The following is a 22,439-nucleotide window of genomic DNA, read 5'->3' as shown; positions in this document are numbered from 1 at the left end:
AAATACATCATGACTTTCCTGACAACCTTTTATATCAATTAAGAAGCTTTAGCAGACTGTAGAGTCAATTCTAACACAAAATATACATTCCTTAAGAAACACCATGCAACACAAAAATTGCTGTTATAACAAAACTGTATCATGATACATTTAAAAAGATTATTTATTAGCAACCTAATAAAAACAGTAACCTAGATTTACACATGTTAAATGACTAAGAAATATATAAATACTATAATACATTTAGCATTTTACCTTGTAAAAAACCTGGAGGTTGCTTTGGAAGTGGATGCCAGAAGGGTGTAGCTCTTGAGTTATTATAAATAGGGAGAAGAATGATATTAAGTACATATATTATAGATAGCTAGATATGGATAGGTTCTTACAAGAAACCTGAGCTCTCTGGATGAGAAAACAGACAATCTATTATTCACAGAGCATCTCAGTGCCAGTTCTCAGCCCCCAAGCCCCATGAGGCAATGCAGTGAGGGCCTGATGTTACTCTGCCTGTGGAGTGGGATTGCATCACAGGAAAGGAACATCAAAACTAGGAAACCCTTAAGTTTTATGGACTTTTTGAAGATCTGCCCATTCCCCTCTTCCACCTCAGGAGAGATCTTTACTTTGGAAGGTAAGTAAATCTTTTCTGGGAAGGAAAGAAAAGACTAGTTTCACTAACTTGGAGTGTATGGACTGGCCTCTTTCTAGGGGAAATAAATCTCTGAATATTTTTGTAGTAATACATTATCTCTGTCATCCAAGGCATGTTTGTTATTTAGGCATCCTTTAACCAAGTTTATCCGTACTCTACTCAGAAAGGCCAGACCATGCAAAAACACAAAGATATTTGTCCCAGCAGTTGCTTATCTGAAATCAGGTAAATTTGTAATGTCAGATATGGATGGGTGTGGCTTATAACATATGCAGTAAGCCAAAGTATCTGGTAAATTCCTAGGTATGCATGTGTATATGTGTTTTGTCTATTCATACATGGCTTAGTTCAGCCAAGTGCATTTCTGCAATGACTTACTGTTTCTTGTGTACAAAATTATAACTAACCAAATGCAAAATTCATGTTATGTTCAGATTATTCCCAATTTATCAACTGTGCTGTTTTAAATTCATGGTTTCAAAATGAGTGTTTTAGCAGAATTGATTATATACGAAAATATCTATTAACTAAAAGATCTAATTACTGGTATTTAGTGCAGCAACTATAATAACAACCAAATTGAATCAAAACCAAATTGAATCAAGTTTGGTTAGATTTCTTTTTTGGGGGGGAGAGTTTTGTTTTGTTTTGTTTTGTTTTGTTTTGTTTTTGCTTTTGTTTTTGCTATAGGATGCATGCACTTGCCAGAAAGACAGAGAGAGACAGAGAGACAGAAAGTAAAAAATCACTCCCAGGAGGTTGGCCATGCCACAATCCCTTCTCCATTCTCCTCTCAGGATCTTGGGCATGTACGCTACACACGCCCAGTGTGAGTTTAAGCCACCAGGTCTGGGATTCGAACTGCGGTTGACTACATGGGAGTCCATCAACATAGCCATTATGCCAACTGCTGGTCCCCTAGATTTCATTAATATTACATTTACTATATCCAATTATGAATGAATAAATAGGTATTCCAGACATTTAAATATATCCATTCATACTTTATCTTTTATCTTATTTTTTAAGAGAGATTTTTGCTATAGAGCATGTGTGCTCACCAGAGAGACAGGGAGAGACAGAGAGACAGAAAGTGAGAAATCATTCTCCAGGAGGGATGGCCATGCCACAGTCTCTTCTGTTCCATTCTCCTCTTGGGATTTGGGGTACTTGCACACTTGCCCAGTGTGAGTTTAAGTCACCTGATCCAGGACTCGAACTGCAGTTGACTATGTGGGAGTACAGCAACATAACCATTATGCCATCTTTTTATCTCCTTTATCTTTTAATTTTTTTTTTTTTTTTGAGAGAGAGATTTTTGCTATAGGGTATGTGTGCTTGCTGAAGAGATGGGGAGAGACAGAAAGTGAGAAATTACCCCCCTATGTGGGGAGAGCCACACCACAGGCCCCTCTCCTCCATTCTCCTCTTGGGATTTTGGGCACACACACACACAAATGTGCCTGGCATGAGTTTCAAGTCTTTGGGTCCAGAGCTCAACCTGTGGTTGACCAGATGGGAGTCTAGCAACATAACCATTATGCCATCTGCTGGTCCTTCTCTTTTAATCTTTTATAACCCTAACAAGTAAGTGGTTATGGATTGATTTTTTTTTTTTTTTTTTTTTTTTTTTTTTTAGTGATAAGGACCCTAAGACCCAGAGAATATAAGGGATTTCCCAAGGCCATACATAAAGAACAACTTACAGAATTGGTATTTGATGTCCATCTGTGCATCTGGCTTAGAGCTCTGCCGTGGACCCACAGCAGCCCTTTGGCCCAAAACAAGTTATGAATATAAATGGAAAGAGCTCATGTACCCCTTAACTGCCTGCCCTTTTACTGCCTTTTCCGTCGTGCCACTATTTATTCAGTAACCTCCCAGTTGCCAGTTTACCAGAAACTTTGTCCACATTTTATTAACCTCTTTGCAAGCTTTCATTCTGTCAATCCTGCTCTCTGTGAAACCTCTTACCTTCTACAACACAGTGCTTTCCTGATTTTCCTTCTTGGCCCCTCCACTATCTTCTCTACTGATATTTTATCTTACTACATAAATAAATGTATTTATCAATTATTTTGAGCTTTGTACCTAACCACTGACTAGACATATCTGTTTATTAATAAATATACCTGAAATATCTCAAATGTAACCCATCCCAACTGATCTAATTGTCTGCTTCTCCCAGCATGCTTGTTTTTTAAATGTTCTATCCATGTGAATGATAGCCCCATCTTTCAACTGAATTACTTCCTTAGCCTTCATTCAATTAATGATCATGTCTGCTGATTTATTTCCTAAATATTCATAAGTATTTTTCTTATTTATCCTTCTGCCATTTATTTTAGGGCTTTGTTATTTTCCTTGAGATTTTTACAACCAAGGTAGTCTCCAGGACCGTAGTTGTGCCAACCTCCATTTATGTTGTGCAGAAGAATGTTTATTTTTGTAAATTACAAGCATGATCGTAGTTCTCCCTTTGTTAAAATTGTCCAGTTGTTGGACCAGCAGATGGCGTAATGGTTAAGTTGTTGGTCTCCCACATAGTTGACCATGACTCACATCTTGGACCTGGCAGCTTAAAACTCACACCAGGCATGTATGCGCACGTGCCCAAAACCCCAAGAGGAGAATGGATGAGAAGGGATTGTGGCATGGCCATCCCCTGTGGGAGTGATTTCTCATTTTCTGTCTCTTTGTCTCTCCAACAAGCACACGTTCCCTGTAGCAAAAATCTCTCTCTTAAAAAAAATTGTTCAATGGTATCCATAGCCTTAATTTAAATCTCAGATTTCTTCTATCAGGATTTTTTGAGTTTGTAAATTGGCTCCTATATATTATAGAATGTTGTTGTGTCCTCCTCCTAAAGCCCCCTCATACCTCTTAAGCTATAGTCATACCGAATCACCATATTTCTTCAAGAACTGATTTGCCACCTCTCTGCTTTTCCATTTGCTGTTTGTTCCTGGAATTCCATTCTAATCATTTCTCACATTTTAAAATTGAATATCTGCTTTGTGCTAGGTTTTTAGTTAGTTTGTTTGTTTTTCCCAACTAAATAAATTTCTTTGTGCTAGATTTTAAAGCTATAAGAGAAAACAACATAGTGTTCCAGTCATGTAGTTTAGTAGAAGATATAGTTAAGGAAGTCATGTACAAGGTGTTAGAAGTGGGGCCAGCAGGCGGCCATGGTAGTTGAGGCTTTAGACTCCCACATGGCTGATGGAAGTTTGAGTCCTGGCCCTGGCAGCTTGAAAATCATGCCAGGCATGTGTGCATGTGCCCAGGATCTGAGAGGAAAGGGACCTTGGGGGGTAATTTCTCACTTTCTCTCTCTCCATCAAGTACACATGCCCTATGCAAAAAAAAAAAAAAAGCATTAGGAGGACACAAATAGTGCATATGTGACCTGGACTTACGCTTCCAGAAAAATCTACGTGGGGGGAACCAGCAGTTAGCGTAATGGCTATGTCGCTGGACTCCCACGTAGTCGATCGCGGTTAGTGTCCCGGACCCGGTGGCTTAAAACTCACGCCGGGGGAACCGGCAGTTAGCATAATGGCTATGTCGCTTGGTTATTTCTCGCTTTCTGTCTCTATGTCTCTCTCTGTCTGTCTGGCGAGCGCACGCGCCCTACAGTGAAAATCTCTCCAAAAAAAAAAAAAATCTACGTGGGGGGGAAGATTTCTGAGTTGAATCTAAAAGAAAAAGCAGAAGAAAAGTCAGGCAAAACCAAATTAAGGTAGGCATGTTCTAGGCAAAAAAAAAAAAAAATTATATGTCTGGATACAGAGAGACTCACCAGTGATGAAGTCCAAATCCTTTTCAAGAAACAACGGGTGGGGAACCAGCAGTTAGCGTAATGGCTATGTCGCTGGACTCCCACGTAGTCGACCGTGGTTCGTGTCCCGGACCCAGTGGCTTAAAAACTCATGCCGGGCGCATGTGCGTGTGTGCCCAAGATCCTGAGAGGAGAATGGAGGAGAAGGGATTGCGGCGTGACCATCCCCCCTGGGGGGTGATTTCTCGCTTTCTGTCTCTATGTCTCTCTCTGTCTGTCTGGTGAGCGCACGCTCCCTACAGTGAAAATCTCTCCAAAAAAAAAAAAAAAAGAAACAATGGGTGTAAGAGACTCAGCAGGCTATAGCTGTACCTGTTTACTCATCGCTCCTAGGGGACATCAGTGACCTCCTTGGGGGACATCAGTGACCTCCTTTGGATCCCACCTTTGACATTACATCTGTTAAAGGAGAAACTTTAAACAAAGTAAATTTAACTGAGTTTGTTTGAGCAAAGAATATGAATCAGGCATCAGAGAACCAAAAGAGGTTCAAAGAGCTCTGCTCTGCAGACAGTATTTATAGAGGGAATATAGAAGTGAAATACAGAAATAGTTTGATTGTTGTAGGTAGGCATTTACCTTATTTGACATAGTCTGATCAGTTGACTGTGATTGGCTGAGATCTGGCTCTCAGTTACCAATGAAATGCACTTCTAAGTTAGGTTTTGGTGTGTTGAGTACTAGGTTAAATTGCAGTTGTTACATAGGAACACAAAGTATGGAGAGAGCCTTCGGCCCAATTTAATTTAACAGTTTCTATTTTTCTTTCATATAGACTATGATATACAATGGTATGTATCATGTGATGAGCTATGATATACTGTGTAGTATGTTTTTCTTTTTATGTATGCACATCTCATATTTTACTTCCTACTACCTAATGATAAATATTTTGAAACAGAGAGGTTTTTGGTTTGTTTGTTTGTTTTGGAGAGGTTTTTGCTATAGGGTGCATGCGCTCGCCAGAGAGACAGAGGGAGATAGAGAGACAGAAAGCAAGAAATTACCCCCCAGGGGAGATGGCCACACTGCAATCCCTTCTCCATTCTCTAAGGATCTTGGGCGCGCATGCACACACACCCAGCGTGAGTTTAAGCCACCAGGTCCAGGACTCGAACTGCGGTTGACTACATGAGAGTCCAATGACATAGCCATTAGGCCAACTGCCAGTCCCCAGAGAGAGGTTTCTATGCACTTGTTTTCTATATTTCACCATACTTCAAAGTAAGTGGTCTAATAATACTTGTTCTTAGTCCGTTACTGTGTGGCTAACAGAAATACCTGAGCCTGGATGCATTATAAAGAAATAGAAGCCTAATAATTTACAAGTCTGGGGAACCAGCAGTTAGCGTAATGGCTATGTCGCTGGACTCCCACGTAGTCAACCGCGGTTTGCATCCCGAACCCGGTGGCTTAAAACTCACGCCAGGCGTGTGTGCGTGCATGCCCAAGATCCCAAAAGGAGAATGGAGGAGAAGGGATTGCGGTGTGACCATGCCCCCTGGGGGGTGATTTCTCGCTTTCTGTCTCTGTGTCTCTCTCTGTCTGTCTGGCAAGTGCATGCGCCCTATAGCGAAAACTTCTCCAAAAAAAAAAATTATTTTTAAATAATTTACAAGTCTGGTGGCTGGAAAATCCAAAAGCATCATGAAAAGTAGAAGGCAGAACTTTTAGCAGACAGTGTGATCTGTATCCATGGGACTTCTTTCTGCCTTTGTTCTCATTCCCTCTGCTCTTATATACCTGCCATACCATAGAGGCCCTGCATGATGGCATCGTCATGCCCAAAGGCCTCACCCTGGGGTATCATTAAGGAATTAAGTTTTTACCTAATCTCTTTATGATATAATCAGTAAATAAAGTCCCAACACATACATGTCTAGGGGGTATCCATTTACCACCCACTAAAACCCGATTCCAAACTCTACAACAGTGGTGGATAAACAGTGATCCAAACCACAAGAATACCTGTTATCTCAGTCAGGTATTTACCACTTCATACATCATGTTAGCCATGTTCATGAAGTTGGGAACAGGAAGGAATTAAGTAGTGGAAAAGGATATCACAATTGGAAAAACGTCTAGCTTTACCTTTCTAAATTCAGATACACATGACATGAGTTCGATTTTGGTTTATAAATTTATAGTAGCATTGTTTATATATAAGTAGGTACCTATACTTAAAAGTAAGGAAAAATACATATTTCAAAGCAGAGTATAGATGATTTAAGATTTTTGTTTTATTTTAAATTTACCACTTGCATATTCCAGCTAATTGAGATAATTATATGTAAAAACATTTTGCTATGAGGCCATCAGGTGGCATAGTGGTTAAGGATGCTGGATTCCACCTTTTGGCCAGAACCGCCATCTTCCAGTACTTAACCAAAATGAAGAACACAAAGGGAAAGAAGAGAGGCACCCGATATATGTTCTCTAGGCTTTTTAGAAAACATGGAGTGGTTCCTCTGGCAAATCTACAAGAAAGGTGATATTGTAGACATTAAGGGAATGGGTACTGTTCAAAAAGGAATGCCCCACAAATGCTACCATGGCAAAACTGGAAGAGTCTACAATGTTACCCAGCATGCTGTTGGCATTGTTGTGAACAAACAAGTTAAGGGCAAGATTCTGCAAAGAGAATTAATGTGCGTATTGAGCATACTAAGCATTCGAAGAGCAGAGATAGCTTCCTAAAGTGTGTGAAGGAAAATGACCAGAAAAAGAAAGAAGCCAAAGAGAAAGAAACCTGGTTTCAACTAAAGCGCCAGCCTGCTCCACCCAGAGAAGCACACTGTGTGAGAACCAATGGAAAGGAGCCTGAGCTACTGGAACCTATTCCCTATGAATTCATGCATGATGGATGTTAAAAATGAACTAATCTGTGGCCTATTTAAAAAAAAAAAAAAAGACACTGGATTCTCACATGACCAACCGCGGTTTAAGTCCCAGACCTGGTAGCTTACTTTCTCACATTCCCTCTCTCTCACTCTCTCTCTCTTTCTGGTCAAACTGGAAAATAATAATAAATAAAGTTAAATAATTTTTTATTTAAAAATATGTTTTGCTATGAGAAAACCAAATTCGGGGGTATTATACTATTTAAACAATTTTTTAGTGTTATTTTTCTTTTTTACAGATTTTTATGACTTGGAACCTGCATCTGAATTAGGAGAAGATTTACTGAAGCTTTATGTGAAACGTTATTGCCCAGATATTGATATTTATGTTGACGGAAAATGTTTTAAAGCTCACAGGTAAATAGACATGTAATTGATTTGGTGTCTTGATGTAACAGTAGAATGTAGGCAGGTTGCTGTCTTTTTCTAACACAGTGATTTTCAAGCTCTGATTCACATATCCCTAAGGGGTTCCATGATGATTCTTCAGGGGAGAGGGTTGGCCACTGGCAGGGTTTTCTGCTGGCAGGCTCACACATGCATGCATGAGCCCACCTAGACAAGCAGGTGCTTATGTTTCAGCCAGAACAGACCTCCTCCTGTCTATGTTTCCCATTGAGCATGATTTCATTTGAAGAAAGTCTTCTGTTGCCTAAAATAGGTTTGAAAGCGACTGTCACAGAAAATATAGTTAAATGTGGTTTTTACTTTTACAGGCATTCTTGAGAATGATTATTATTTTACAGGCAGTATTGAGAATGATTATTTCTACATGAATGACATGTATTTTCTCTGAATGCATTTTGGCTCAAACTCTTGTGATTCAAAATAGATGATACTCATGAATAGCATTGATTAGGAGGTTTAATATTTCAGTATACTTTTTAAAAACCATTGTTCTGCTTTAGAAATGGATTGCTTAAGCATTCCAGGCTTTTAGATTTCAAATTAAAGCCTGCTGCCTGTTTTGGTCAGGCTCTTTTGATTGCAAGTAACTAAAATCTGCTTAAATGAAGAAAACGTTTTCTAAGAAATAAAGATTATGTCTTGGAATCAAGGGAAAGAAGTACAGCTGGGCATTACTATGCATTAGAATTAAAACCAGAAAACTGAGGAGCCTAGATATTTCTTCCTTCTTCTCATTGTATTGCAAATAGAATGTTGGTAAGCAGTTAACTCTGGTGCTCCCGAAAAGGAAGAACGGAATTGTTTGCAGTGACAGGAAGCAGTCTTCTAGCGCATAGCTCTTCCTGAAAGTAGTAGTGGGCTGAGATTACAGGAATCCACCACGCCAGTAATCATACTTGTGCTCTTAGAAATCAGGCTGGCTTTGCCAGTTAACTGACAGCAGTGCTTGCCAATCTCTGGGATTTACAATTCAGGATTTGAACCTTTCTCTCTAGAAACATACATTTTGTAAATGTACACACACATGCATACATTTTCCAAGTTCTTATGTAATCTCCATTATGTATAGTAAAATATAGAATGTAATATAGGTTGATAGATTGATCAAAATATTTTTTTATATTGGGGCCAGCAGGTGGCATGGTGGCTAAGGCACTGGACTTCTACCCCAGCCGTGGTTTGAGTACTGGATTTGGCAGCTTGCTCTCTCACTCTCTCTCTCTCTCTGTCTCTCTGTCTCTCTTTGTGGAGTGCGCATGTGCCCTGTAGCAAGTTAAAAATATATAATAATAATGATAAATAAAACTAGATTATTTTTAATAAAAATTTTTTTCTATATCATTGGTATTTATTTTCTAAATTGTGTGTGTATCTTTCTTTTTTCCTTTCTTCCTCCCTTTGTTTCTTCCTTTTGCTGACACAATTTTATTTTAAAAGTTCATTTGATTTTAGTTAGAGTCTATATGGGTTTTCCTTGAGACCATATGGGTATCCCACCAAGTTCTACATCCAGAACCCTTCACACACAGAAGGCAGGACCTGTGACTGTTTGTAGTATGTCCTCAGTGTAGTCTGTATTTGACCTCCCTGTGTGCCACCAGACAGTAGAGTAGCAGTTCTGTTTGTGGAGCTAGATCTAGAATATTAAGTTTGTATTCCAGAACAGCTCTTCCTCACATTTCTGGTTTATTTTGTTCACCTAGCAATCAAAAAAAAAAAAAAAAAGTTTATACTAAAAGGCAATTTCTTGAGATATATTTCAGTATTTGACTTGTTTTCCTACTTTTTTGCCCTTATGTAAGTTACAGTAGCAAATTCTACGTCACGTGATTACCTTCCTAGTCCTAGTCCTTGGGCATCTCTTGGTCTAGGACATGTTAATTTTTGTTTTTTTGATCTTGCCAGAGGATGCATGCACACACTGGAGAGAGAGAAAGAGAATGTGAAAGTGAGAAAGCCCTCCCTATTGGAGGATGGTCACACCGCAATCCCTTCTCCATTTTTTCTTTCTTTTGGGGGTTTTGGGTGTTCATGCACACACACTGGGTCTGGGACTCAAACCACACCATCAGTCATGTAGGATCCAGCCACCTTAATGACCAGCTATGAACTGGCCCCAGTACATACTAATCTTATTATGTATGATCAAGAAATGCTATGCAGTATTCAAGGAACCCATCGGTAGCTTAGAAAACACATATGGGACCAGCAGTTGGTGAAATGGCTATGTTGCTGGACTCCCATGTCATCAACTGCAGTTTGAGTCCCGGACCCAGCACCTTAAACTCACGCTGGGCATATGTGCATGTGTGCCCAGGATCCCAAGAGGAGAATGGAGGAGAAGGGATTGTGGCATGACCATTTCCCCTGGGGGTGATTTCTCGCTTTCTGTTTCTCTGTCTCTCTCTGTCTTTCTGGCGAGTGCATGTGCCCTATAGGAAAAACCTCTCAAAAAAAAAAAAAAAGAAAGAAAGAAAACATATTTATGTAAAGCTCACATGTTCATCTAAAGCCCAATGACAGAACTTTCTAAATTGCTTCTTGTTCTAGATGATTATTGTCAGTACATACACTCTTCGCTTAAGGGCCAAGTTCCATTCCTGCAACTAGGTCATTAAGCCAGCAAATTGGTCAATAAGAGGAGCTTTAAAGCACCATAGAGTATGTATTTTTCGACAGATACCATGCTGCACTGCACTAGAATAATGTGGTTCTAGAAATTAGCAGAGGGCTTAGATGACAGGAATCCACCAGGATGTGTACTCTAGATAAGCACTGGGAAGTGACAAGACACCACAACACAGGAGTTTAATCTGGTGTAGTCATTTTTATCCACTCTAAATACTACTATGGGTACACAATCGAGTACAGATTTATGAACAAAATACGTAGCCTTGTGTGATTGTGAATTTCCTGTGTAGTAAATACTAATCGACTGTAGGAACGAGACAAAGACTGAGAAAAGGAATTCCCTGAGCTGGAGACCTGTTCATAAGTCTGAGCCTGGATAAAGGGGCAGGTGGTTAAGTGACGAGTGGCTATATTTCTAGTGGTGTGGTTAAAAAAATGGTTGTAGCATGACTGCTTTAATTTTTAAATTGTATATATTCATCTATTGAATGGAAGTATTTACAAAGGTCCAAGATTTATGATCAGAATACATTCAGTTTAAAGGGATCAGCAGTTAGTGTAATGGCTATGTCGCTGGACTCTTATGTGGTTGGCTGTGGTTCGCGTCCTGGACCCGGCGACTTAAAACTCATGCCAGGCGTGTGTGCACGCGTGTCCAAGATCCCGAGAGGAGAATGGAGGAGAAGGGAATGCGGCGTGGCCATTCCCCCTGGGGGATGATTTCTTGCTTTCTGTCTCTCTGTCTGGCAAGTGCACATGCCCTATAGCAAAAACCTCTCAAAAAAAAAAAGAATACATTCAGTTTAGATCTCAACATTTAAGTTAATTTAGTCGCTGGACTCTTATGTGGTTGGCTGTGGTTCGCGTCCTGGACCCGGCGACTTAAAACTCATGCCAGGCGTGTGTGCACGCGTGTCCAAGATCCCGAGAGGAGAATGGAGGAGAAGGGAATGCGGCGTGGCCATTCCCCCTGGGGGATGATTTCTTGCTTTCTGTCTCTCTGTCTGGCAAGTGCACGTGCCCTATAGCAAAAACCTCTCAAAAAAAAAAAGAATACATTCAGTTTAGATCTCAACATTTAAGTTAATTTAGTTGCCAGTTCTGTATGTTCTTACCGGTATGATAAGGTATTTTCCTCTACTATTGGGTTAATTTTTCTCTCGTGTTAAAGTTACTTCCTCAAAAATATCCCTGATAACCCAGTTGTTCCAAGATCGACTTTCTTGTTGCTTTTTTCCATTCTTTACCTTGATTCTCTGTCCAATGCCTGGAGTACTTTATATGCTGAAAGATGGTTTGATGCCAATACTCACTTCTAGTGGCACAAGTAAACGTAATACATCATTTATATCACAATGGTTAGGAGTGTGTAAACTGGAGTCAGTCTGCCCGGTTTTTAATTCCATTTCCACCATCATTAGCTGTGTGAAATTGGGCAAGACACTTAACCATCTTGTGCCTCAGCAACGACATCAAAGATGGGAATTATAAAAACACACATCTCACAGGGTGATTGTGGGGATTAAATTACTTGTAACATTTAAAGCACTTTGAATCATACCTGACACATGGTAAGTACTAATGTGTTTGCTATTACCATCATCAGGGTGCAAGGCCTTTGATACAAGTTTTATACCAGTTTTTGTGTGGGTATAAAGTATGTCCATTACTTTTTGGGACAATTAGAGAAACATGGTTTGAATTGCTTTTGTTTTCCTCTAATCCAAGGAGGGATGGAATAGCAGTAGAATAGCGGAGGCCACATTTCCTGCACTCTTCTCCCCTTGCATACGCTTTCTCCCTCCAAAGCGTAACTTCTTCAGCGCTTCTCCCATTTTCATTCTTGTTTATCTCCAGTGCTTTGTCTCAGAGCAGAAATGAAGAGAGCTTTTTGTTTTTATTTAGGGATGGGAAAGGAGGGCCCATTAGCCTCCATGGATCCCATTTATTGATTGTGTTACTACTTTTCTGAGTATTGTATCATGGGATGCTGCTGCATCTTACCTCCGTTGTGCATGTCTCCAGCATTTTATTCCTGCCAGCCTTTCAGGATCATGGATATGTGTGTGCACAATCCCACCATGTACAAGTTGCCCCGGGAATTGAACCTAGATCTTCAGTATGGCTTCCAGCACTATAGTATTGTGCTACCACTGCAACACTGGAGCTGGGCTGTGGTTTATTATTTATTTATCAACCAAACAGTTATCAGTACTTAATGTATTTAATAACAGAGCACTCACTGTACTTTACAATTTTACCTAGGAAAGGCTACTTCCTATGAAAGCTGTAGTTGATGAATATCACAACATTTTCAAGAGAAAGTTAATGCTCCTTTTTTTTTTTAATTGCCAGAGATCATGTGCATTTGCCAAAGAGACAGAGAGAAAGGGAGAAAATATTCCCCAGTGAACCATGGTCACTGAAACCTCCTCCATTTCTTCATCTATTAGGATCTGGGGCACGTACATATGTGCCTCGTATGTTTTTCAAGCCTCAGGGGCTGGGATTTGAACCACAATCAGCCGTGTGGGATCTGGCTTCCTTTAACCACTAGGCTATGAGTCTAGCCCACTAACTTTCCTTTTATAAAGTTACATTCCCTAACATATTTGCTAAGAAGTGGCTAGATAATAGTGATTGCTCCGAAAAGTTTGGATTTGCTGCTCTGGTTCTGACCTTTATTCAATGATGTGGAATGAAAGAAAAATAAATTCTTGGAGCAAGAACACTTAAAAAAATTAGTCCTAGTTAAAAATTCCTTCTGTAGAGCTTCCCTGGGTAATTCAGGCCATTTTTCTGCCTGGAGTAGTGAATCCAATTCAGCTAGCATTAGGAAGCATTGAATAACAGTTTTCTAAAGCAACAGCAAAGGCGAAATTAGGGCATCTTGATGGAGCCAGAAGCAGCATTGTCAGTTGAAATTAAATTTAATCAAAAGAAGAAAATCATTTCTGGCGTGCTGGAAAATAAAAAATCTGGCAAAGATTTTTAATACACCATGCCATCCATCTATAGGTTATTTTTTAACCTGAGGCATGTATCTTAATTAAGTAGGAATGTTTTCTAAGTTTCTGTTTTAAGGTCAGGGTAGTCATTTAAGCCTCTGTTATAATACACGTTTATTAAAACTAACCCCTTTTTACAAGAGCTAGAACTCAGCACAGGTCCTCACTAGACAGCAGTAGTCCATATGTGAGGGTGGTGCCTCCATGATCCCACCATCATGATCCAGTCACTGCCCAGGAGGACCAAATTCCAAAGCATGAACCTCTAGGCAACAAACCATTATGCAAAGTATAACATCTAGTAATTTTATATTGGTTATCAGGCATTATGAACGTTAGTGCTTTTTTTTTAAAAGAATTATTTTATTTAACTTTATTTATTATTATTATCATTGTTATTTTCCAGTTTGATCAGAGAGAGAGAGAGGAAGTGAGAAAGCAAGCTACCAGGTCCGAGACTTGAACCGTGGTTGACCACGTGGGAGTCCAGCACCCTTAACCACCATGTCACCTGCCAGCCCCAACATTAGTGCTTTTGAGCATTTGAATTTTGTCTTTTTTTAAAAGAATTATTTTATTTAACTTTATTTATTTATTTTATTTGACTAGAGAAAGGAGAGGGATAGAGAGAGAGAAAGCCACCAGGTCCAGGACTTGAACCGCGGTCGGCCATATGGGAGTCCAGCACCCTTAACCACTATGCCACTTGTTGCCCCCTGAATTTTGTCTTTCTTTTTAAAAGATTGTTGACTTTTTTCCCCTACATTTTCTTCTAGAAGATTTGTAGTTTTGCGTTTTACATTGAGATCTTTGATTTTTTATGCTTTTTTTTTTTGGAGAGGTTTTTCTCTATAGGGCGCGTGCACTCGCCAGACAGACAGAGAGACAGAAAGCGAGAAATCACCCCCTGGGGGGATGGTCACGCCGCAGTCCCTTCTCCTCCATTCTCCTCTCGGGATCTTGGGCACACACGCACACATGCCCGGCGTGAGTTTTAAGCCACCGGGTCCAGGACGCGAACTGCGGTCAACTACGTGGGAGTCCAGCGACATAGCCATTACGCTAACTGCTGGTTCCCATTTATGCATTTATTTTTATATAAGGTGAAAGGTCTATGTCTGTTTGATTTATTAATTTATTTATTTGAAAGGTTTTTGCTATAGGGTGCATGCACTCACTAGAAAGATAGAGAGAGACAGAAAGTGAGAAATTACCCTCCCTGGGGGGGGGATGGCCACTCTGCAATCCCTTCTCCTCCATTCTCCTCTCAGGATCTTGGGCACACACACATGCATGCCTGGCATGAGTCTAAGCCATCAGGTCTGGGACTCAAACTCACTATGTCAACTACATGGGAGTCCAGCAGTATATCCATTACACCATCTGCTGTTCCCATATATATATATATTTTTTTTTTCTTACTTGTAGATGTTCAGTTATACCAGCACCATTTGTTGAAAATGCTGTTCTTTCTCCATTGAATTGCTGTTGCATTATAATTTTGTTAAAAGTCGATCGACTGTATTTGTGTAGGTTTATTTCTGGACTGTCTATTCTTTTTGATTGATCTATGTTTCCTCTTTCACCGATACCATGTTGTTTTGATTATTATACTTTTATAGTAAGTCTAAATATCAGGTACTGTGAATCTTCCTACTCATTTTTTTAAATTGTGCTGATATTTCAGGTTCTTTGCCTTCCCATCCCTATAAATTTTATATTTTTTCCCTTTATTCAGTAGAACACTTGTATGTGCATGTGAGAGAGAAAGAGCAACTGAAACAAACATCCCCACAGGGTTTGGTTGCACTACGATCCCCTTCCTTCAGTCCCCCAGCCTGTGTGATCCTGGACACCAGTGACTGGAGTGGGGATTTGAGCTGTGGTCAGTAGGTAGAATCTGGATTCTCTTGAACAGTGCATTTACTCCTGTGCCACTGGGCTGGCCTATCCATATACATTTTAGAATCACTTTATTAATTTTTGCAAAATAGTTTTCTGAGATTTTTATTGAAATTGCCAAATTTTGAAATCATATATTGGTGTTGAATTTTGTCACGTGCTTTTCTGCATTATTTTGATGATCACATGGTTCTTCCCATTTATTTTGTTAATGTGCCAGATTATATTGCTTGATTTTGGAATAGAAAAATAATTTTGCATTCTTGGAATAATTTCAAGTTGGTTGTGATGTTTTATTCATTCTATTTATTACTGGATTTCATTTGCTAATATTTTGTTCAGGATTTTTGCATCTATATTCATGAGAGAGATTAGCCTGTAATTTTCTTTTTTTGTAATGACCTTGGTAGGTTTAGGTCAAGGTTATGTTGACTTCATAAAATGACTTCAGAAGTATTTTTTTTATTCTTTAATTAGAGTGAGATTGATTTGATATCTTCTTTAAATGTTTATTAGAATTCACTGGAGATGCTGTCTTGGCCCAAGTTGGTTTTATTCCCATCCTTTTTAACAGTTAAACTCATTGAGTTAGGATTCATACACAAACAAATACAATTAAAGTCCAGTTCAATAAGTTTTGACTAATTTAGAGAATTTTGATCACCTATGAAGTTTTCTTGTGCCCCTTCACCATAAGTCCCTCCCTTCTTCCTGTTCCCAGGCAACAACGGAGTTTGATATGTTTAAATACCATACGTCTATCTTTTTTTGGTGAGTTTTCTGTTCATAACTTTAGCTCATTTTTAAATTGTATTTTTTTCTCATTGTGTTCTATAAACTAGGTTATTTTGTCTGTCCTAGGATTTCATATAAATGGACTCAACATACTGAGTCTGTCTTCTTTTGCTCTGCATGTTTTTGAACTTCACCTTTGGATATTACTTGTGTATGTGGTTCACTCAGTTTTTATTGCTGAATAGCACTGTATGGGTGAATATCCCAAAATTTATTTATTGATTCTCCTTTTGATGGACATACTGATTCTTTCCAGTGTTTAGCTACTACTAATAAAGTTAGTATGAATATTTGGGTGCAAGTCTCTGTACATGTATTTTCATTTATTTTGGGTAAATACCTAGAAGTGTAGTTGCTTGGTCATATGGTAAGTTGCCATTAACTTTTTATGAAATTGACTAACCTCTCTTCAAAGAGATTGTGTTATTTTATATTCCCAATCTTCATGATGCAGTTTTGTTTGTTCCACACTTTCACCACCACCTGACGTTTTCAGTCTTTTTAATTGTGCCACTCTAATAGGGATGTGTTGATATATATATGTGTGTGTGTATATATATATGTATGTCTGTGTATATATGTATGTCTGTGTGTATATATATATATATGTATATGTGTGTGTGTGTGTGTGTATATATATATGTATGTCTGTGTATATATGTATGTCTGTGTATATATATATATATATATGTATGTGTGTGTGTGTGTGTGTGTGTGTGTGTCTATGTCGTAATTTCAATTTGTATTTCCTTGATCACTGGTGATATTGTGTGTCATCTTCTGTGCTCACTGACCATTTCTATTCAAATCTTTTGCCCATTTTTTAAAAAGCACTCTTAGAGTGATAAATGTAAGTAAGCTATTGTGTTACATATACTTTTTTCCCCTTAAAATGAGTCATGTACTGTTTTGACCATAACTTTTTCTAATACTAACCTAATGCTCAAAACATGATAGGATAACATTTTTTATAACAAGCTATAAATATTAGCTTTGAAGTAAAACTATTACTAGCAATTGGTTCTTACTTGATCTTTTTTTGTGTGTCCATTTTTTAGCTTGTGTATTTTTAAAATGATATATTCTAGACTTTATGAGTTATTATATGTGTGTATATGTGTGTATATTTTATATATTAATTGTGTGTGTGTGTATATATATATATATATATACTATTAGGTCGTCAGGAAGTCATGAGTATTTTTGTTTTTCTATGTAGAAATGCATCATGACTTTGCTGATGACCTAATATGTATTTATAACAAATACTTTCTTCTAGTATTTTGCTTATCTTTCCACTTTTCTTAAAAGTGACTTTAGGGCCAACTCCAGGACCTGGTGGTTAAGGGAGCTAGGTACTACATGGCCAACTGCGCAGTTCAAATCTCAACCCCAGCCTCTTGAGAAACATGCCAGGCACATGTGGGTGGGTGTCCCAAATCCTGACAGAATGTAGAAATGAAGAAAGGATTGTGGCTTGACCATGCCCTCAGTAAAGAAAGCTTTTTTCCCTCTCCTCTCTCTGTTTCTCTCCAGTATGCACATGTACCTTCTAGCAAACTTTTTTTTGAGAGAGATTTTTGCTATAGGGCATGTTCATTCACCAGAGAGACAGAAAGTGAAAAATCATCCCCTTGTGGACATGGCCACAACACAGTCCCTTATCCTCCAGTCTTCTCTTGGGATCTTGGGCGCACATGCACAAGCACTTGGCCTGAGGTTTAAATCATCAGGTTCTGATTTCGAACCGCAATCGGTCATGTGGCAGTCCAGTGATGTAACCATTGCGCCATCTGCTGGGCCTATCTAGTAAAATTTTTTAAAGGACTTTAAAAGGACCGATGTTTTTAATTTTGCTAAGGCTAAATTTTTATTTATAAAAAAAAAAAAAAAAAATTAGAGCCAGCAGGTGGCATAGTGGTTAAGGCATCTGAACTTCCACTTGGCTGACCGTGGTTCAAGTCCTAGACCTGGCAACTTGCTTTCTCACTTTCCTTCTCTCTCTCTCTCTCTCTCTCTGTCTCTGTCTCTGTCTCTCTTTGGTTAACGTCAATGAAATAAAATAAAATAAAATAATGACAATGAATAAAATGAAATAGAATAATTCTTTAAAAAGAAGTTTCATGGGTATTGTATCCCGAGAAATCTCTGTCTACCTAAGAGTTGCAAACCTGTTTTGTTCTATTTTGTTTTCTAGGGAGCTTATAATATGATAGCTTTTACATTCAGGTTTTGGTTAATTTTTAGTTGATTTTTTTTATGTAGTATGCACTAAATGTTAAGGTTCATTTCTTTCTCTACAAACATCCAGTTGCTCCATTGCTTTTTGTCGACAAAACGGTCTTTTTCCCCTTTCAGTTATCCTAACACCTTTGTTACAATTGGCCAGTTATATGTGGATCTGTTTTTGGACTCTGGATTCGTTCCAGTGCTGTATGTGACTGTTTTTATGTGGATACCACATTGTTATAATTACCATTACCTTTTTTTAAATTATTTACATATTTAATCACTATACATCACTTACTATGTAAGTGACATCATATTGCCTAAAATAGTTTTCCGGAACCAGCATTTAGCATAATGGCTATGTCGCTGGACTCCCATGTAGTCGACCGCGGTTCGAGTCCTGGACCCAGTGGCTTAAACTCACGCTGGGTGCGTGTGTGTGTGTGTACATGCCCAAGATCCCAAGAGGAGAATGGAGGAGAAGGGATTGCAGCATGGTCATCCCCCTGGGGGGTGATTTCTCACTTTCTATCTCTCTGTCTCTCTCTTTCTTGCGAGTGCACGCGCCCTATAGCAAAAACCTCTCCAAAAAATTTTTTTTTAATGTTTTCCAACCTTTTTGTTCTGTTTGATTGGTTGTGTTGGCTGTTATGGGTCCTTTGCGTTTTCATGTATATTTTAGAATCAACTTACCAATTGCTACTAAAAAAACTTGATTGGCATTGTGTTAAACCCAAAAATAAACTTAGGAAGAATGGATATATTAACAGTTTTTAGTCTTCAAATCCATGAGCACACTTTAGCTCTTCTTTAGATCTTTTTAAATTTATCTCAGCAGAGTTTTATTTCATTTCTTTCTTTCATTTTTTTCCATTCATTTTCAAGGTATTCATTAGTATGAACAACTGCATTATATTTGGATTTGCTGGCCATTTCATTGAATACTCACAGAAATAATTTGACACTCTGGGTGATGTTATTTTAATGGAGATAGGATTTCCTTTTACGTTGGCTGTCAGTTAGACTAGATGGTGATTGCTTTGTTCCAGTCAGGAGTTGAGCTGATACAAAGCTGGCCTGCAGTTACAATAAGGCCTAGTCTTTTTCCTGTTCACTGTTTCTCCTGTGGTTCAGCCCTTCAGGATTCAGGTATGAGACAACCTAGTAAGCAGTTGCCATAAATGTCTTTCCCTTTCCCTATCCTCTGCTAGTAAATCTTCCTCTGGAATATAACATTGTCCAGTGTATCTCATTTAGTGCTGTATTCTCAGCACCAAAAATAGTGCATAGCACTGTGTGAAACTCTGCGGGTATTTGTCGGATTAAAGAATGAATTCCCTGGGCCCCAGCACAGTGCTTCTGTGCTGTGCATTGAGAATCAGGTCCCACATGCTCAACTATATTTCAAATTCTGGTCTCGGTGGCCTGAAAAATACACAGGGTAAGAGTGCATACCTTCCCCAATCACGATGGGCTGGAGAAATGGATGAGAAAGCATCAGGGCATGTCCACGCCACATTGGGAGTTCTCTCTCTCTCTTTTTTTGTGAGCACACATGCCCTTTGGCAGTTGTTTTTAAAAAAGGAATGAATTAATCAACACTTTACTTGAGAAGATAGAATGTAAATGTAGCATAATATATTTCCTGTCATTTTCTCAAGTATAAGACATAGCCTCTCTTGAATACAATTAGAGGGAGTTCTGAACTGGAACTTGGGACCTTTAAAAGTAATCTCTCTCTCTTTTTTTAATATATATATTTTTTTTGGGGGGGGGGAAGCTTTTGCTACAGGGCATGTGCACTCGCCAGAAAGGCAAAGCGAGACAGAGACAGAAAGCGAGAAATCACCTCCCCTCAGGAGAGGTGGCCACTCCTCAATGCCTTCTCCTCCATTCTCCTCTCAGGATCTTGGGCACGCATGCACACCCGCCCAGTATGAATTTAAGCCACTGGGGCCAGGACTTGAACTGCAGTTGGCTACATGGGAGTCCAGTGACATAGTTATTACCCCAACTGCTGGCCCCTAATTAAACATATTTAATTGAGGGGCCATAGTGGTTACATCACTGGACTCCAACATGTCCAACCATGGTTCAAGTCCTGGGCCTGGTGGCTTAAAACTCATGATGAGCCGGTGTGCATGTATGCTCAAGATCCTGGGAGAAGATTGGAGGAAAAGGGATTGCAGCATGGGCCACCTCCTGGGAGTGATTTCTCACTCTACTTCTCACTGTTGCTGTCTCCCTCTCTCTCTCTCTTTGGAGAGCACATGCTACCTATGGTAAAAACCTCTAAGAAATTTTTTTTAATTGACAAATAAAAATGTCATCTCTTTCTTACTGTATCGTTCCAATTTTAGTATATATGCTGCTGAAGCGAGCACTTTTTTTTTTTAAGAGAGATTTTCCTCAAGCTGTTAAATAATATCTTTGGTTTTTAATTCTCCATTCATAAATGACTTATCTCTTAGTCGTGGAAACCATTTCAATTATTATTAAAATTAAAGAACTCCAAAAGAGAAAAATTTAAAAGATAATGAGGGCATTGGAATTAATGTTTTAAACAATTAAAACACTTAGGTATAAATATAGGCTTATAAATTTTACTCTTATTATAATCTTGCCAGTAAATACAAACAAGATAAATAGATTGCTATGATGTTTGAAAAGGTAAAGATGAAAAGTTCCATTAAAAATTACATTTTGCATAGTACATAAATGTTTACCTGTGTTTTTCTCCCCCCTTCCCTTTAGGGCCATTCTAAGTGCCAGATCTAGTTATTTTGCTGCAATGCTGAGTGGCTGTTGGGCTGAAAGCTCCCAAGAGTATGTTACTCTTCAAGGGTAAGCATAATTTTTACAAGGCAGCTTGACTACACACGATTGCAAATGATATTTTCAATAGCACATTTTTTTATGAATCTGATTTCCCTGTACACTGAGATATTTCCCATCTAGTAGAATTCAACAAGGTGCATTTTCTGAAATGAGGGAACATTTAGTAATAGAGGTAGAGTATTAACCTGCTCAGGCTCCTGTAACAAAATACCAACACTGGGTGGCTTCAATAGCAGAAATTGATCTTTTTCACAGTTCAGGGATCTGAAAGTCCAGTATCAAGGTGTCTGATGAGGGGTTTCTCCTCTGGTCGCCTTCTTGCTGTGTGCTCAGATGGCCTTTCCTTGGTGTATGTGCTGAGATAGAGCTTTATGGTGTCCCCTCTTATAAGGACACTAGTCCTATCAGATCAAGGCCTCACCCTTATGACCTTAATGCCTTGTTTAGAAGTCTCACCTCCAGAGAAGGCCACATTAGAGGTTAAGCCTACACCATGTGAATGGGGTTAGGAGGGACACAAATAATGACTCCATAACAGGTAATTTCTGATTATGGAAGAGTTTAAATGCCAAGCTAAAGAGTTGATAATCTTATAGATTAAAGGAATATGTAGATGAGAGACCCTCAGATGGCATAATAGTTACATTGCTGGACTCTTGTGTAGTCGACTGCCATTCAAGTCCTGGACCCGGCACCTTAAAACTCGCACCAGGCATATGTGCATGAGTGTCCAGAATCCCGAGGGGAGAATGGAGGTGAATGGATTGCGGTGTGGCCATCCCCTCTAGAGGGTGATTTCTTTCTTTCTGTCTTTCTATCTCTCAGGCAAGCACACATACCCTATAGCAAAAATCTCTCTTAAAAAAAAAAAAAGTGCTCGCTTCAGCAGCACATATACTAAAATTGGAATGATACAGAGAAGATTAGCATGGCCCCTGCACAAGGATGACATGCAAATTCGTGAAACGTTCCATATTTTTAGAAAAAGTAACCTGATTTGTGTAGTATAATTTGCTAATAAAGAAATGATGCATTAAAAAAGAGGAATATGTAGGTAGATCTATTGGTAAACTTTTATCATTTTTTTTTTTTTTTGGAGAGATTTTCACTGTAGGGCGCGTGCGCTCGCCAGACAGACAGAGAAAGACATAGAGACAGAAAGCGAGAAATCACCCCCCAGGGGGGATGGTCACGCCGCAATCCCTTCTCCTCCATTCTCCTCTCGGGATCTTGGG

General features: G+C 39.0%; 1 protein-coding gene and 1 non-coding gene across 4 annotated transcripts in view; both read left to right on the top strand.

The window, feature by feature from the left end:
- The window catches only part of BTBD8 (BTB domain containing 8), a 110,270-nt gene that overhangs the window by 35,004 nt on the left and 52,827 nt on the right, over window positions 1–22,439 (top strand). For all 3 annotated transcript variants that reach the window (XM_006140153.3, XM_027770471.1, XM_027770478.1), the window contains exons 4-5: window positions 7,633–7,750; window positions 21,121–21,210. In XM_006140153.3, the coding sequence (XP_006140215.1) occupies window positions 7,633–7,750; window positions 21,121–21,210 (208 nt within the window). The remainder of the gene's footprint in view (window positions 1–7,632; window positions 7,751–21,120; window positions 21,211–22,439) is intronic.
- LOC114007315 (U6 spliceosomal RNA) lies at window positions 22,078–22,184 on the top strand. The gene has a single exon (XR_003548935.1). It is a non-coding gene; the product is annotated as a U6 spliceosomal RNA (small nuclear RNA).

This window comes from Tupaia chinensis, unplaced genomic scaffold (assembly GCF_000334495.1).
Source record: "Tupaia chinensis unplaced genomic scaffold, TupChi_1.0 Scaffold000023_1, whole genome shotgun sequence".
Classification (NCBI taxonomy): domain Eukaryota; kingdom Metazoa; phylum Chordata; class Mammalia; order Scandentia; family Tupaiidae; genus Tupaia; species Tupaia belangeri.
Note: the sequence above shows the minus strand (reverse complement) of the source record. Positions and strands in the feature narration are given on the sequence as shown.